Below are 18380 nucleotides of genomic sequence, written 5' to 3' on the forward strand. Positions count from 1 at the left end.
CCTCCTTGTCCGGAAGAAGGGCAGAAACCCTCTGTTGCTTTCTGGGAAAATCTGATTAGGTTTGTCTCCCCCACTGGAACGTAGACTGACACGAGATCAGGAACTTTGTTCACTGCTGTATCCCTAGCAGGGCCCTGGGTATATAGTAGATGCTCCGTACGATCTTGGTGAATGAATGAATGAATCAATGAATGAACAAACATCCCAGATTTCTCCAGCTGTAGCTAGTTACTCCCATAGCTCGTTCAACACAGACGAATGCCTTGCATCTGACGGTTGTGTAAAGGTCTCTCCAGAGAATCTTTTTTCTTTTTTTTAAAGATTTTATTTATTTATTTGACAGTTAGAGATCACAAGGAGGCAGAGAGGCAGGCAGAGAGAGAGTAGGGAGCAGGTTCCCCACGGAGCAGAGAGTCCCTGTGGGGCTCGATCCCAGGACCCTGGGATCATGACCTGAGCTGAAGGCAGAGGCTTTAACCCACTGAGACACCCAGGCGCCCCCTCTCCAGAGAATCTTATACTTCGTCTTTGTTTCTTTCTTCCAAATTCATCTTCATTTTCTTTTCCTCCCCAGCTGTTGCATGAGGTGGGGCATGTGAGGGAAATGCTCTTTCTGGAAATTAGTCAGGAATATTTCTTTCACTGCTCACAGACTCTGTCAGTGTGGCCACAGAGGACAAAAGTATAAACATACGTCTTCCTTCATCTTCTCAGTATCTACACAGACGTTTCCACATTAACACCCTATTAAAATAACACCTGGTGAGTGGCCTCAGAGAGTATCGCAATGGTGGTGAGGTTCCCTCGTGGCGGGCTGGCGGTTGCTTCCAAGTGTTATCCATGAAGAGCTTAGCACAGTGCCAGGGACATAGGTGAATGCTGAGTGTTCGCTGCTGCTGCTGCTTCCTCCCTTCCCCACCCCGACCGTAGGCCCAAAAACGTCTGGCTTGTCCTGACTGTGTTCTTTCCTCAGTGAGCCTAAAGGCTCAGCATCTCAGTCCCATCAGGACGCTGACAAGGAGATTGGCCTTACTTGGGCAGGTGGTCAGGGACATTTCAGCAAGAAGTGACTTTCATGCAAGGACAGCTTCTTCGGGAGGTGACCTTCGAGCTGAGATCAGTAAGAGGAGCCAGTCAGGCAAGGTCTGGCGGGAGAGTGCTCTGGGCAGGAGGAGTAGCAAGGGCAAAGGTCCTGCGGTGGAAGCGAGCCCAGTGCGTCTGGGGAAAGGGAGAAAACAATGTGGCTGAAGGAAAGTCAACAGGCGGAGTGGTGGGCCAGGAGGGCGGCCAGACAGGGAATGTAGATTTTGTTCTAAGTGTATTTCTAAGCCACTGGAGGTTTTTAAATAAGAAACCAGCATGATCTGATTTAAGGATTTAAATACTTATGTGCTTGAATGTCTGGAGAATGGATTGTAAGGGGAATGAACGGGGCAGTAATGGATGTGAGGAGAGCCGTTAGAGTCAGGGTGACCTTAGACAAGTCTTTTGATCTCTCTGACCCTCAGCCTCTTCCTCTGTAAGATGAGGATAAGAAAATGCATCCATAAGGGGTATAATGACCGCATCGCCCCGATGCAAAGTAGGGCCCCATTCAATACGGTCCTCTGTTTCCCAGGTGAAGAGCCCCCAAGATGCCTCACTTGTATTAGATTCCTCTTTCAGAACGGAAACTTTGATGGGCTTTGCTATTAAAACTTTGAGACTTTGGCTGATTGCACGAGGTGTCCGGAGACATCCCTGCCAATTAGAACGAAGACAGTTAAGTGATAGCAACATGCATAGGATTTTTCCTTTGCCTGGAGTTTACAGCCTGTTAGGGAGGCGTGTTTGCCCTGCAGATTGCAGGCGGGAGGCACAGAGTCGTAAGATGGTGGCTCTCGTCGTGGACAGCTGTGGGTGCTGCGTGGAGTGGCTGACTGTACGAGCCAGCTGTTCTCCAGGAAGCAGTCCCTGCCTCTCGTAACAGGCAAATCCGCTGCAGAAGCTGATGCCAGTCTGGGTGCTTCCGAGCAGCGGCCATAATGCGGCAACTGCTCTGTCTGGACACACACGTGATCTTATTTCTAAACAAATGCCAGCGGCTCTCCAATGATCTGCTTTTTCTTTTACGGCTGTGCCAAGTGTATTTCGTGAAGTCGTGATGCTTGGTTGGAGACTGTGTTTTTGTTTTCCCACCAGTGTGAACGGTTGCAGTGTAATGTTCAGGAAGGTACCATGGATTTTGTTACACGGATCCGTTAAGGAGAGAACCAGGAAGATGTTCAAACTGGGTCAGAGAGCCTTTAAGAATCCAGGTAGCCGCAGGCAATTGAATAACGATTATTAAATCTGGTTAAAGTCTGACAAGGTAATAGACCGTAACCTTTCAGGTTCTTTTCTTACTATACAGAGATTACTATTAACTAGGAAAAAAATCTACAAAATAACAGAGAACTTCACTAAATCCTGGCCTTTAATTTGTACTCTTTTTTTTCCCTAAGATTTTATTTATTTGAGAGAGAGAGAATGAGAGAGAGAGAGAGAGCATGAGAGGGGGACGGTCAAAGGGAGAGGCAGACTCCCTGCTGAGCAAGGAGCCTGATGTGGGACTCGATCTGGGACTCAATCTGGGACTCTGGGATCATGACCTGAGCTGAAGGCAGATGCTTAACGACTGAGCCACCCAGGCGCCCTAATTGGTACTCTTTATAAGAACCGACAATTCTGTTCCCTCTAAATGCTTTGGCTCTGCTCGATTCCCCAGGCTGGAAACACGCCCGCACCACATCCGTGGGACAGTTGCCGAGTAAGCAGACTAGCCAGGTCCTGTGGCCCATCTTTTGGACATCGTGGTGGTCATTCCCATCAAAGGCCACCTAATGGGATGGGCAGAGAGTCTCGGAGACCCTCCTTTTTATCCTACTCTAGAAAGAAACAGGAGCTCTCAGCTCAGCTGTGTGTCCTTTTATGCACACAGGGGCCTTATCCACCGCCTCATCCACCCAATTCACTCAAAAAGCCGCCAATAAGCACCTGCCATGTGCCGGAAGTTGGGGATGCGGTTAGAGTGAGGACGGTGTCCTCTTCCGGAGTCGGTGCTCTAGCCCGGACATAGACACCGAATAGATGATCATCACTTACTTAATGAATTATATACCAATGTCATCAGTCCTGACACGGAAAAGCATTGAGCAAAAAAAAATGGAGAGAACTAGGGTAGTCTGAAGGAGTCTGGGTGTCAAGGAATCCTTCTGCCAAGTAGGGACATCTAAGAGGAGTCTGGAAAGATGAGTGGGTCTGATTCGGCACACAGCTGCTGACTCTCAGAGGCAGCAGCCTGTGTGAGGGACTCAAGCCCACGCAAAGGGTGTGCTCCTGTGGGGCTGATGAGGAAGTGATACCACGAGCCCGGAGATGTGGGCGGGAGTGGGATCTCTCAGGGCCTGAAGGTTTGGGCAGAGCACGGGCTACGGGGGAGCCGTGGAAAGCTTACAGAGTGGACCACCACATGATCAAAATTGGTATCTCCGAACTCAAGCACACAGAACAGTGCTGTAGCTCATAAAATTTCAGCCAAGGTCGGCTGCTCTTAACAAAGAATTTGTAGGTGGCCGAGGGGACACTTCATGAAGTCCCTCACACCCCGGAGGCAATCCGTGTTTATTAGCCCTAACTGGGCTCTCTGCTTTTCCGTGTAACCCGGCACAGCCTCTCAGGGGAGATTTCAAGGATAGAAGGAGAGAGGCCCACAGGCAGGAAGGTCCTCCGCAACACACACACACATCTCTAATGCTTCGGGACTGTGTTCCTTCTTTTTATTATTATTTTTTTAATAAAGATTTTTATTTATCTATTTATTTGACAGAGAGAGAGAGATCACAAGTAGGCAGAGAGGCAGGCAGAGAAAGAGGAGGAAGCAGGCTCCCCGCCGAGCAGAGAGCCTAATTCGGGGTTCAGTCCCAGGACCCTGAGATCATGACCTGAGCCGAAGGCAGAGGCTCAACCTCTGTGTTCCTTCTTTTTAAAAATGAGTTGATTGCCAAGAATGTGTTTTTTTTAAAAAAAATCTCAAGTTTCCATGACAAAGATTTTTAAAACAAATGTACCATCCAACCAAGAGCTCCTGCCGAGGGTCATGGGGTGTGAGGAAGTGGGCGGTCCCGTTCACAGTGGATGGAAGGGTCCGTGGGTCAGCCGTGTCTGAGGGCCATGAGGGCAGGGGGCGTCCTAAGGATTTCAGCCCCCTGGGCATTTCTCTGTGGAAATAAATAAGGAACGTGGCAAATATCTAGTGAGAAAGACGATCTTCTCAGCACTGTTTGTAATAACTAAAAACTGGAATTAGCTAAAATGTCCCTGAACCAGGAAGAGCAAGCTCTTCCATGCATGAGGCTTTTAAAACACGGCTGACTCTGCGCATAATATGAACGAAAAGGCACAAGACCCGAGAGGGGACGACCCCAAGGAGTGACAGTGGTCATCCGTGGCAGGCACTTCTGCGTTCTTCTATTTGCTCATCATTACTTTGTACTCTCTCTGTCCTGAACGTTTACTGCTTTTGTGGTAAGAAGAAAGTTCCAGGTACAGAACTTATTCCTGATCTCCTGGGACCTCAACTGCAGTAGATTTAATGTGGGATTATCAGTGTCTGTACACAGGACCTGACTCGACTTATGCTTGGATTTACACGTGATAGTGTTTCTCTAAATGCACAGAGACCTCACTGTGTGCTTAAAACGATACTTTTCCACAACTGGACCTCCAATTCCGTTTTCATAACAGAAAGACTTTACGCAAAAAAATAAATAAAAAGCAACGCTCCCTGACAAACATAATGGGGCAGCAGGTCAATTTGCTTTGTCTTATTTATAAACTGTATGTACTAGGAGTTAATGACTATCAAAGGTATAATTAACTAAATTTAGTCGAAGAAAGAAAAAAGCAACCAGAAGGCTAAATACCAAATGGTCTAAAAAGTTACCTCTGAGTGGTGGGATTATGCGTAGCTTTCACCTCTTTTTGCTCTTCTGCATTTCCTAATTTTTCTGTGAAAAGTGTGCATTGACGTAGTAACAGGTGGTTATGTTAAAACCCCGAGAAACAAACTGTCTTCATGTAATTATAGTAACAAAATCCAATAAGAAGGAGGCTTACCCATTGCTGTCCCTGAGGCAGGACAGTGTGTGTGGCTTACAGGAAGAGAATGAATCTGAGAATTAGGGAGACTGACTGGGTTTCTTTCTTTCTTTTTAGGATTTTACTTATTTATTAGAGAAAGAGAGAATGAACATGGTGGGGGGGGGGGGGGAGGGACAAATGGATTCCCTGCTGAGCGCCGAGCCCGACGCGGGGCTCAACCCCAGGACCCCGAGATCATGGCCTGAGCTGAAGGCAGATGCCTAACGCACTGAGCCACCCAGGCACCCCTGACTGGGTTTTGATCCTGGTCGTGTGGCCACAAACTAGTCACTAACTCCCGTGTCTCTCCTTCCTCACTCCCCCGCTAAGGAAGGTCAACTGAGCAACTCCCAGGCATCTGAATCTGAGTTTGATGTTGGGGACCGAGCAGCATATAAGGGAGATAGGGTCGCAGCAGTCATGGAACTTAGGATCCAGTTCAGGAGAGAAATAACAACAACCAGACAAAGAGCACCGTGATCATGAGGACAGTAAACAGCCTTTACCGAGCACCTGCTAACGGCCAGGCTCTGTTCAGTGAGCTTTATGTACATAATAGTCCTTTTCATTCTTGCCACCACCACCACCACCACCACCACCCCGCCCTGGGAGATATTATCACTAGTCCCATTTAACAGACAAGGAAACTGAGGCCCAGAGAGAGTAGCTAATTTGCTCAAAGGCCCACAGCTAAGAAGTCGCAGAGCCAGGATTTCAATTCGACTACGTGCTCTGCTGCGCTGACCCACGCAGCTTGGGGTCGTCACAGTGGAAACAGAGCCCTGAGAGCACATTCAGGAGACTCGACAAGTTAGACTGCCCTGAGGACAGGACATTTCGCCAGAGTCCGCAAGGATGGGTCGGAAGGAATCAGGCAAAGAGTAGGGACAAGAGCCTGTGGGGTCAGGGAAACATTCGAATGTGTTTCCAAGCCAGTGGCCTTGACGGAGTGGATGTTGGCAGCAGGAATCACAATGAGCTCTTTCTCCTCCCGCCCCCAGACCCTCCTGGCCAGAGCGCTTTTTGACAACCACCCAGACTGCTCCTACGAGCTGGCTTTCTGCAGAGGAGACATCTTGACCATTCTGGAACAAAACGTGCCAGAAAGCGAGGGCTGGTGGAAGTGTTTGCTCCACGGGAGGCAAGGTCTGGCCCCTGCCAACCGCCTCCAAATCCTCCCTGAGGCTCCTGCAGACAGGCCATGTGCCCCTCTCCTGAGAGGCCTGGAAGAACCTCTTACCTGCTCCAAGGACACCTACCAGGTGCCCACCCTACTCAAGCCCCCGACTGCAGGCCCCGTGTACGAGGACATGAGGAGCTGGGTGGAGGGGCCTCCACGAACCGCCACCCAAGTCTACGAATTCCCTGACCCACCGGCGGGGGCCAGGATCGTCTGTGAAAAGACTCTAAGCTTTCCGAAACAGGTATGCATGTTTCCAGATAAAACAGATGCGTTGAGGGGTATGTAACACCCAGGGGCTGACCTCGCCCTTCAGTTCGTGGTGTCCAGCAGGAGGAACCGTGTGCAAAATGGGAACCTGGACACCTTTGATTGGGTGATGATGGGTGGGCTTGTGTTGGCGCCCAGTTTGCTTCTTGCTGATATTCTCAGCACTCCAGTGATTTCCCCCCCCAACCCCGGCTCTCCAAGAAGCCCATGCTCGCTGGGAAATCGAATGCTTAGTGAGGGTATTTATGAAAGTATTAAGGACCTTTACCATGGCCCTTCGGACACTGGGACTTCTGATGGGTTCAAAGGCAAGAAATTACCCAACAGATTTAACATCTAGATTCCCTTCAGCCAAGAAACTTTACTTCCAGAATTACTACAGAAATACCCAAGGAGGCAAACATAGATTTGAGTGGAGAAGGCCATGGCCATAATAGCATTTTTTGTTACAGGGAAAAATCGAAGATGCCTATATGTTTGTTAATGGGGCGACTGGTTATATAAATGTTTGCAACATACTGGGCACTTGTTGAAAGAAAGATGAAGTCGTTCTAGGAGGCATGTAGAAGGGGGAAAATAACCGTTTAAACAAAACCAACCACACAAAAACTAAAAAAAAGAAAAAGAAACCAGATGATCTGTGTGTATATAAGTGTGTGTGCTCATTCACTGACTAAGGTTCCCTTGAGAAGTAGAGTTGGTCACTCGTATGGTTCCTGTGCCTGCGACTGTGCCTGGCTTGGGGCCGGTACACAGTCAAGGAGCCGAGAGATCAGAAAGTTGGTTTGCGAGTTATATACAGTATGTATGATATCAGCAGTTTTCAAAAATAGCAATTAAAAAGAAACAGAGGAAAAGAAGCACTAGATAATTGCAAAATGAAAACTTTTTTTTTTTTTTTTAATGGAAAGGAATTTAAAGAAGAAAGGAAGAAAACAATGGATTGCTGTCCCCAGGCCTAGGCCGTATGAGGGGTTAAGCAAGCAGAACAGATTTTTGTGGTCTGGGGTCACTGTGGGGATTTCCTGCAGTTTGGTCTTACCTGGCCTAAGCTTAGGGCAGGGATCCTGGCAAGGTCTGTGTCCAGGACGGCCGCCACCCCCACCCCATCCCACCCTGCCCCTGACGCACGAGCTGGGGACCCCGGGAAGGTCTTGTAGCCTTCCCCACAGCACCTCCAACCATGGAAAGGTGTTGATTTCTTTTCTTTCCTTTCTTTTTTTAAATTTGAAGGTATTTTGTTTTGGTTTGGTTTTAGATTTTATTTATTTGAGAGAGAGAGAGAGAGCACGAGAAGGGGGAGGGTCAGAGGGAGAAGCAGACTTCCTGCTGAGCAGGGAGCCGGATTCGGGACTCGATTCCAGGACTCCAGGATCATGACCTGAGCCAAAGGCAGTCGCTTGACCAACTGAGCCACCCAAGTGCCCTAAAAGGTGTTGGTTTCTTAAAATATTTTGAATGCTTCAGATTTTCTAACCCCCAGGGCTGCCAGGCAGAGAAGTAGACATTTGTGCACAAAACAGCTGCGGTTCAGAGGGGCTGACTACAAAGCCCCATCGGAAGCGGGTCAAGCCTTCTGCAGCAGCCCACGAGGCAGCCCTGGGACAGCTGGCCCACCCAGCTGCTGCTAGAGCAGCTGACTCAGAGCGGGGGCCTGGGTGGTGGGTCCTCCCTCGACAAGTGGCCTCTGCTGGAGTTAATCCAGGCTCCCCCTCTCCCTAAAAGGCCAACGAGGGCTGAGCCTGCTGTTCGCCAGCTGGCCCTGGCACCTGGGCCCCGGGCAGGCAGGCTCCTACCATTTGAATGTTTGCTAAATGAAGTGACCGTGGACCCCAGCTTCTAGACGGGCATCACGATAAAGAGAAGGATGCATTTACTCTCTCAACCTAACTCAGCACAGGGTCAGGGCATTGGCTGGGAGATGTCCTTGACACGAAGCGTGTCTGTGATGGGAGCCCTCCCCTGTGCATGGCTGCGGCCGTGGGCAGAAACCACAGCCCGATGGGGGAATTCAGAAACCAGGGACTCTCGAGGTGGGCCCAGTAAAACACCTGGGGAACTTTCCTGCCTTTTTCTCCTGTTTCCGTTTCCTCCGTGGCTGCTGCCCCATCAACATTTCTGCTCCCTCCTCCCCAACATTTTATTTGTATCGCCTTCTCTGTGCTTGGGATGGGGGTCTCTGAGAGCAAGCGATGCCACCTGTGGTTTGGGAAATCAGCAGTACCAGAGGTCACCTGGCTTGTGGGGCAGCCACCGCCACGCTGGGAGAGTGGACCCGTCCTAGCTTGAGCTAGCACCCCTCTGTACCTCTCTGTCTTGCCCATTTCTTTCTTTTTTTTTTTTTTAAGATTTTATTTATTTATTTGAGACAGAAATCACAAGTAGACAGAGAGGCAGGCAGAGAGAGAGGGGAAGCAGGCTCCCCGCTGAGCAGAGAGCCCGATGCGGGGCTCGATCCCAGGACCCTGGGATCATGACCTGAGCTGAAGGCAGAGGCTTTAACCCACTGAGCCACCCAGGTGCCCCTGTCTTGCCCATTTCTAAGGGCTCCTCAAAGTTGTGCCTTCTAGTGATTCTAGTGATTCTAAATATCTCCTTCAACCCCAAGAAGAAAGGAGCTAGAAAGAGTGGATGAAACCCAGTTCGGAAGCTTCTGCTCCACAGTAGAGGCAGACTGTGCTGCCCCGTCCGTGCGGTCAGGGGGGTAACTCAGCAAATCTGGCCACTAACTTTGAGCTGTTTTCCAACGGGCAGTTCACAGGCTGGAACTGGCCCAGGCGACCTGTTTCACAGACTGCCCTTAGCCCTGCATGGACGACCACTAGATTAAGGTGAGCCAAAAATCAAAAACCAAGGAGGTGAAAATACGTCCCTTTTCTCAAGTTCTCTAATCAAGGAATCCATGTGACAGGATCAGACACCTTTGTTGCTAAAAGAGACCGCGGTGGGTCCTGAGAATGACTCATCATGTTAGGAACGAGGGAACCAATTCCCAGGGAGGTGACGGGGCCCAACTAGGCCCTGGGAGGAGGAATTCCAGGGACCAAAGCTTCCCTGCGCCTGTGCGTGGCTGCCGACGCCCCTGGACTCGGCTTGCCCTTGCCCAGCCCTTTCCTAACTCTGTGGCTGACGCTCTCTCTTCTTCACAATTAGCTTTTTACTGAGACGTAACCTCCAGATCCTAAGGGGGTAGCTTAGTCACTAGGATCCAGAGGGAGAAACAGAACAAAAGAAGCCCCCAGAAGCCCCTCACGATTTCTCCTGGTCACTTCCTCTAGGGGAACCACTGGCTTGAGCTTTGTTTTACTTTTTATTCCAACTTCCTTAATATAATATGCTGGCTTGACTTTTTTTTTCTTTTTAATCACCATACAAAGAACCCATTTGATGTTGGTTTGCATTCAGAAAGGGGAATCGTTCATATTTCAAGTAAAAGGATCCAACTTCCTGGTGGAATTATTCTGAGACCCACTAGTTCCTGTCTGTGCCCCTAAACCTTTTGAAATTGTGGTTCTAAAACATGTTCCTTAATTGACTGCCACCTTGAACCTCCATGTTCCAAGAAACACTGGGCATTTCTGAACCCGCTTCCTCCACCTGAAATTCCACACCCAGGAAAACCCCTTTGTTCTCTGTGGGCCATCTCCCCACAAAGTCAGCTACAGAAAGACAAGGGGCTTGGGTCTTAGGGGGGAAGAGGCCATGGGGGTGCATTTGGAAAAGCTCTGTGGTAGGGGAGAGCTTGGGGTGTCAGAACAAGCCAGAGGTGGAGGTAACGGACCATGACCCTTTGTATACCGAGGGCTGTCTTGATGGGCTCTCTGCAAAACAGGGCAGTGTGTCAAGGATTAGCCTCAGCCCAGACTGCAAAGCAGACTGCTTTCTCCTTGGGATGGGGTACGTGGGGAGTGTCCCATCTGATACCCCATGTTACAAGTTCCACGGTGGGGACGGAAAGCGAGCCTGCTTCTCTCACGAGAGCGGGATGTTCTCTTCTCACTGACGTGACTTCAGTCTGCTGTGCTCCCGAGAGTCCAGGATTTTAGAGAACCAGCTTTCTCTGTGAGTACGGAAGCAGTCATCACTCGCGGGAAGGTTATCTGGACAGTTGACAGCTGTGTTGTGGGAAGGAATGTCGGCCCATTTGCTTTGCACCTGCTTTATCTGCATCCATGGTTCCAGCCTGACGGGTGGTGGGACCTGCGGGTCCCCCACCTCTGCCTCAAGCTGTGCACTTTCTTTCACCCAAAACAAGCAAATAAATAAGAAGATACTCGCATTTCCTTCATGCCATGCGGGGTCGCCCTGGTGAGCAAAGGGACTCTGACCCTGTCCTCATAAGCTGCTCCGCCCCCGGCCCTCCCCGTCTGCACAGACTCAGGTCCTCACCAGCCACACCATCCAATTCAGAAAGCCCTTTCCAGGGACCGGTTCCTGGGGACCTGGTGGGAAATGCAGGCTCCCTCTGCCAGCTTCTCCGGACTTGACCCTTTCCTCTCCTCAAGGCCCTGTCTTGCTTTCCAGCCTGTGTCCTGCCTGTGTCCACACATTATTCCTCCCCTGTTAGACCCTGACCCTGGCAGACAGCACCCATTTCCCTATAAAATCACCATTGCCAGGCCCCTCCTGGAGAGGTCCTTGTTTGAGAGAGGTCTGATGTGGAGCTGGGCAACTGTATCATTCTGAAGTTTGCCCCACCCTGGTTTCCCTGGCCAGGTCTGGAAGCTGCGGCCGGGAGCAGCCAGCGTGGTACCCGGTGTGGGGACATTCATGACTTCTAGAGGATTCACTGGAGTCCAGTGACAGACACAGCCACCATGGCTGAGGGCCACCCTTGGTCCCGTCTCCTCCTGCTGCCCCATCGACCCTCATCCCCAGCGACAAGTCCTGCGAGAGGTCCCCTGCCCCCTCCCCACCCCCGCAAGTCCCTCCACTTTACACCCTGGACCCCACCTGCCTGTCCGGCGCACCACGGCGGCCCCTGCATCATCAGATGAATAGTTAACACCCCAGACTCAAATCACAGCCTCGATCGCTCGAGAACATCAGAATCACCTGGGAAGTTCCCTGATACTGCAGATTCCCAGGCTCCCCGGCAGGACTCAGAGACCTCAGTACCCCGGACGCGGGGCCCGGGAATCTGCATTCTAGCCTGCTTCCCAGGTGGGGCTGATGCAGGCAGCTGTGGGCACCCCGCCACCACGGGGCCTCCCCTCCCTCCGTCCAGGCCCGCGGTTGGAGTGCAGGGCCGCCAGTCAGGAGTGGGCGCAGGGACAGGGCCTCTGCGCTGTTCTGGCTGCCTTTGTTGTGCGAGGCTAGCTTGGAGCTTGATCTGCGGACTCTGCGGTGACGTCTCCTTCCCTCTGCTCTTCTCTCTCCAAGGCCCTCTTCACGATGCCCAGACCTGCTCGGGCCTCATTGCCAACGCTGCCTTCTCAGGTGTATGATGTGCCGGCCCAGAGCCGGGGCCCCCCAGCCCTGAAGGTGAGTGTCGGCCTGGCCCAGCTGTGGGGTTTCCCTAGGCAGGCAGATTGCTTTTCTGCATTGGGGCAAGTTGCGCCCCGCCTCTCCTCTCCCCACACCTGCCTCCCCCGCCCCCCCCCCCGGGTGGCTGAGGTCTCTCACCCACAGGTGCCAGGTTCCCAGGGGGCTCCTCCCTGGGGTGGGGGGGGGCTGGTCATCCCTAAGCTCAGACTCCTGAGATGTCCCACACTCCTTGCTCCAGCTCAGTGTGATCTGCCTCTGGCCCGTGGATGAGCTCACTCCCTCCCTTCTCCTGGACACTCCCGGGGAACACAGCTGTGCCAGCAGAGCGAGGTGGCCTTGGGCACAAAAGTCTTAAATAAAGACACACGCTTGCAGGACTCACCTCACCTCACCCCCGCCCTCTTGACACTGCCTTTACTGAAAATGGTGACATTTTGTTCATCCTGAGTTTTGCACATTGTGATTTTTTTTTTTAAATCTCGCATTCCATTATTATTTATCTTGATGACCAAGAATTTGGGGGGGCCCCTCAACAGTTGTGGCCATGTTCTTCATCCTGATCCCTGCCCAGGAACAGGCCACCCCCAGCACAGCCATTGGATTCTCACCCTAACCTTTGCCCAAGCCGGAGGTAGTCCCTGTGCACATCGACCCCACACCCAGGTGGCACAATTCATCACTGAAGGTCCCATTGGTGCCCTTTCCACTCTGTTTGAGGGGAACGAAATGCATCGCACCCTTCCCCTGTGGGGAGGAATCAGTGGGAAACTTTCAGGTCAGCTCTCTCCAAAGAAAACCCCTCTCCAGAGTCCAGCTCGCTCTTTCTTTCTTTCTTCTTCTTTTTTTTTTTTTTATGATTTTATTTATTTATTTGTCAGAGAGACAGAGAAAGAGCACAAGCAGGGGAAGCAGCAGGCAGAGGGAGAAGCAGGCTCCCTGCTGAGCAAGGAGACTGACATGGGACTTGATCCCAGGACCCTGAGATCATGGTCTGATCATGACCTGAGCCAAAGGCAGATGCTTAACCGACAGAGTCACCCAGGTGTCCCAAGAAGGCATCTTTTTAAAGCACAAAGTCCACATTGTTGAAAACAGAACTACATAAACTTCCACCATGTGAACATCATGACCAAAAGCCCCAAATTCCTTGGTGGTTTCTGTTTTCATTTGGAAACAAAACAAAGCAAAAACAAAAACAAAAATGCTGGTGTGGGCAGAGTTTGTGATGTGCGTCCATTGGGAAGGAAAAATCCAAGTTATCCTTTTCTGTCTTTCCCCCAGGAGCCAGAGAAGAGGCAATTATATGATATACCCCCCAGCCCCCAGAAGGCAGGACTGGGTCCCTCGGCCAGCCAACTGAGTGTGAGTATGACGAGGCCCAGAGATTCGATGCTGGGAAAATGGGAGCATCCTCTGGGATGTTTTATTAGCCTGGTCAGATTGGGAAGGCAAATTGCTCACAGTAGAGCTGATCTCATTTGAAACCCCCGAGGGCAGCGGTGTTCAGGAACAAGGTGAGCAACGTGGTTTGGGCAAGTCCTCTACCTTCTCTGTGCCTCCGTTTCTCATGACGGACTAACTGCGAGCCTTGAGATAATCCCCGCAGACGACCCAGTACAGGTGCGGTGCTTGGCACGGAGCAGAAGCTCAGTAGATCTTAGGTAAATGCTTCCTCCTCTCCTCCTCCTGCCTCTCCTCCTCTTGACTTGGTTAGTCTCGGAAACTCCACTTCCTGCTGACTCTGTACGGGTTCGCATGTAGTTGTTATTGCTGAATTTTTTTAAAGTTTGGCTCTGGCTCCAAAATGTCCTAGTAATAGTATATTCATCCTGACCAATAATTATACCTTAACCAATCAAGGACTTCCTCCTCCTTCCCGTCCCCCTCCTTTTTCTTCTTCTTCGTCTCAGAGATATGTTGTGTTAAGGTAGATTTTTATTTGTTTATAGGGGACATGCCTTAATTTGAAAATCTGGAATCCACATTCATCGTTGAATTGTCACACATTTACAGTACATATACCTACTCCCAAGTGTTCTGGGGGAGGCCTTACAAAAGAGATGTCATCTCCGCAGTATCGTGAGGAACGTAGAAGAGGTTGTTAGAGGGAAAGGAAAGGGTCGGGCGGCCATGTAGAACAGAAGAACTAGTTCGAGCAAAATGAACCATTGCGGGCTAAGAGAGCACTCTGAGTTCAGGGGAAGTGAACCGCGGGGGTGACGGGACCCCTAAGGAGGCCGGTGCCTGCCATGCTGGGGAGGCTTCAAGGTGGGTACAACCAGATAATGAAGGGCCTTGAGTGATCATGACAATGGGGACCCACTGAAGGTGCTTGAGGAGGGGAATGACAATCAGATTTCCAAGAAGCACAGTACCCGGCACTTAGTAGGCCCCCAGTGTGATATACATTTGTCACATGGGTTGCTCGAATCCTCTTTGTATTTATTGCTTCTGACCTGGGCATTTTTGTGTGGTTCTTCACAGGGACAGTGTGTGCCCCCGACATCAGCGATCGCCCCGAGGCGAGGTGGCTACAGCACGTTACCCAGTCCCCAGAAATCAGAATGGATTTATGACTGGCCAGTGTCTCCAGAAAAAGCCGAAGGCACAAATGCATCTCTGAGCAGCTTTGTGGAAGAGTCAGAGCCCCACCATTCCCCAGGGCCCATGTCCAGCTTCCAGAATCCTCTGAACAGCAGAACATGGTCCCACTATCCGCACCTGCATAAAAATGTGCCCATGCAGAAAAAACTCAGCCTCCCCGAAATCCCTTCTTATCAAGCCCTGGCACCCAGGGACACATTTCCCTTGGATGAGGGTGCTGGCTACAAGGTGCCTTCAAGCTTTCTGATCCCCCGCGTGGAGCAGCAGAACACCAAGCCCAACATCTACGACATCCCTAAAGCGACACCGAGCGACCCTCAGGCGGTGAACGAGCCGGGGAGAGTCGGCGGGGCTCCGGAGATCGCCGCGGACGGTAGCTCCTCCTGGTTCTCGGGTCGGGCCCCGTCGCTGTCTCCGGACTCGGACCGGCTCTCCGTCTCCAGCTCGGACAGCAGAGCCAGCGTGGTCTCTTCGTGCTCCTCCACGTCCACGGACTCCTCGTCTGGCTCCTGCTTGGAGGAGTCAGGAAAGGAGCTCTCCTTGGACCCGGACTTGGCCAGAGAGACGGTCGTGGCTCTGCAGCACGAGGTGGCCAGCTCTGTCGCCAGCCTGATGCTCTTTGTCAGCAGGAAGTGGAGGTTCCGAGACTACCTGGAGGCCAACCTCAGCGCCATCCGCAGCGCGGCCGACCGCGTGGAAGAATCCTTGAGAGCGTTTCTGGATTTTGCGCGCGGCGTCCGTGGGACCGCCTGTAACCTCAGCGACACGAACCTTCAGGCCAGGATTAGGGACCAGCTACAGACCATCTCCAGCTCCTACCAGATCCTGCTTGGGACGAAGGAAAGCCTGGATAACTGCAAGTGGTCCTTGGAAGTCCTTGTGACGGACAAAGTCCAAAACAGCCCAGATGACCTCGAGCGATTTGTCATGGTGGCGCGGATGGTTCCAGAAGACATCAAGAGGTTTGCCTCCATTGTCATTGCCAATGGGAGGCTCCTTTTCAAACAGAACTGTGAAAAGGAAGATACCTTGCAGATGACCCCCCATGGGCAACTGAAACCTGCAAAATGCATCCAGCTTCCCCAAAGGGAAATGGAACCATACGAAGGAAGTACTCCTTTTAATAAACAAAAGGAAAATGAACACTCCCCTGAGCTACTAAAGAAAAATGGGACAATTATGTGTGAACCGGTGAGTTCAGGGTGGTATAATGTAAGGAGGCTTTCAAATTTTATCTGGAGTGGTCGCCCATCAGTTAGATGCTAAGAAGCTTTCACTGTTAGATAGTTCAATAATTGGATATTGAAAGATACTCATCTTTCAATAATTTTTGAGAGACATTGGTTCCATTTTTTTAAAAAATAAAATTCATGAAAGTAATGTTCTAAATGAAATCTTAATAGGAAGTAAGATTAAGGGGTGGCCTGGGTGGCTCAGTGGGTTAAAGCCTCCGCCTTCCACTCAGGTCATGATTCCAGGGTTCTGGGTTTGAGCCCCACATCGGGCTCTCTGTTCAGTGGGGAGCCTGCTTCCTTTCCTCTCTCTCTCTACCTGCCTCTCTGCCTACTTGTGATCTCTGTCTGTCAAATAAATAAATAAAATCTTTAAAAAAAAAAAAAGTAAGATTAAACACTTAATATTAAGGCATGTAGGATGTCTTCTGGAAAGTCCCATGGGGTTTATCATCCCTAATACTAGAGTTAGGAAGGACTTTGAAAACCTTTTGAAATCTGTTCCTTGAGCCCCTTTTTTTAATCTCACCACCCAGTTTCCTTGCATTTTTGAAAGCTGTTGATTTAGTCATTGTTTTTGTGTTTCTTAGAAACAGAAGAGGAAGTGTAAACACCCTTCCAACTGCCTATGGTCTTAGCAGTCTCCAGACTGCAGCTACTGTTAGAAATTCTTTGCTGCATGAGTTTGGACTCTGTAGAAAGAGAGCCTCTCATTCAAGGATTGCGAGAGCCAAGAGGCATGGCACGTAACCTGGGGATAACATGACTTGGCCCTTTCAGCCCTAGTCTTGCATAGTATTTTGTTAAAGTGCATGCTGGTTCATAGTACAGCTTTCACACATTCTAGAGAAGCTAGAAATCTGGGTATTTCTCATTCCCTAATTTAAAAATATAGACATAGATATAAAGAGGTATAATATATATACGTATAAATACAAATATAAATGTATATATAATTTTTTAAAAACTCATATGTCCTTGTATTAAGCCGTGTTGGTAGGCAAAATTCAGTCCTTGGTCTTGCAAAGTTTCCTTTGTTGAAAAAAGGCATCAGCCCTCTGAAACTAATATACTAATATACTACATGCTAATTAATTGATTTTAATTTAAAAAAGGCATCTGGAGGCAGAACCACTGGCAAAAATATAAAGAGAAATGTTCAAGTTTTTTAAAATGGACTTAAATACTTCTGTACAGGGGTGCCTGGGTGGCTCAGTGGGTTAAAGACTCTGCCTTCAGCTCGAGTCATGATCCCAGGGTCCTGAAATCAAGTCCCACATGGGGCTCTCGGCTCAGCAGGGAGCCTGATTCCTCCTCTCTCTCTCTCTCTCTCTCTCTCTCTCTCTCTGTGTGTGTCTCTCTGCCTACTTGTGATCTCTGTCTGTCAAATAAATAAATAAAATCTTCGGGAAAAAAAAAACTTCTGTACAGTGTAAAAACCACTCACATTGGTAATTGGAAGGGATTTCATTTTTCAGAAGTCGTCTAACCTAGAAGAGACAGAAACACCCATCTCGGAAGGAAGGTCGGATGAAAACAAAAACTGGGAAGGACAGGTAAGTGATAGCACCGTGTCTCCCGGACTTCTGACTCACACACTTTTTATCCCTCGAGATGCCTCCTGCTATGAATGAGTTGGCGTGCTAGTCATTACCCCCTTGGGAGTAGCTGTTTTTGTGACAGTTTTTCCTGTCTGCAGTAGAAGGAGCCCTGAACAAGTCCAGTGAAGCCTAGGACATGGAGCACGAGTCTTGAACCATTAGTGACATAGTTCTCGGCTGTCTGCAGGTTTATCACGGGTGGGACTGACCTGACCTTTGGCAGCTCGGACTCCCACTCCCTTTGACAGCTTCTTTTAATGCTTCGGATTACAGGAGAAGAGATATTTTGGTTTGGAGTTTGTGTATGATCAACACCTTTTTGACACTTGATGTTTCTTTTTCTTTTTCTTTCTTTTTTTGGTCAAAGATGTTATCATTGTGCTTATTTTTATTGGTTACCTTCTACTGGTGGCAAATGACAATGATTTTCCAGTTACCAATTTGAAGCATTTCCGTTAAACGAATATAAGTAAAACCAGTAAATTCCTTTAAAGACAAAGATGGAGCAAGTCAGGTTAAAAGGGAGACAAAAAGGGCATCAGTTGTGAAAGTTGTCTGAGTACCTGAAACCCAGGATCACTGAGCCAGGTCAGCTCCCCGGCCGGGGGTGGGTAGGGGTGGAGGAGGGAGGGTGGATGCCTCATGATGTGGACAAGATCGTTCATTTTCTCGGGGGCAAGCTGGGACAAGAACCCCAGGCTGGAAGTCCTAGGTCAGGGAGCCAGCATGGTCAGATCCTGGGGAGGGCTCTCCTCTGTCTTCTCCTGTCCTCTCGTGCAGAGAGCAGAGAAGGAAAGTGACCTCTGACAAGAGCACTATTCCCATCACGAGGCCCCACCCAAATGG

General features: G+C 50.0%; 1 protein-coding gene across 3 annotated transcripts in view; it reads left to right on the top strand.

Moving 5' to 3' along the window:
- Window positions 1–18380, top strand: part of CASS4 (Cas scaffold protein family member 4) — a 35284-nt gene that overhangs the window by 14042 nt on the left and 2862 nt on the right. The window contains exons 2-6 of one of the 3 annotated variants that reach the window (XM_059408018.1): window positions 6162–6584; window positions 11993–12094; window positions 13379–13459; window positions 14582–15892; window positions 17412–17489. In XM_059408018.1, coding sequence (XP_059264001.1) covers window positions 6162–6584; window positions 11993–12094; window positions 13379–13459; window positions 14582–15892; window positions 17412–17489 — 1995 coding nt within the window. The remainder of the gene's footprint in view (window positions 1–6161; window positions 6585–11992; window positions 12095–13378; window positions 13460–14581; window positions 15893–17411; window positions 17490–18380) is intronic. The other 2 variants (XM_059408019.1, XM_059408021.1) reach the window with 2 other exon arrangements.

The sequence above is a fragment of the Mustela nigripes genome, chromosome 7, assembly GCF_022355385.1.
Source record: "Mustela nigripes isolate SB6536 chromosome 7, MUSNIG.SB6536, whole genome shotgun sequence".
Classification (NCBI taxonomy): Eukaryota; Metazoa; Chordata; class Mammalia; order Carnivora; family Mustelidae; genus Mustela; species Mustela nigripes.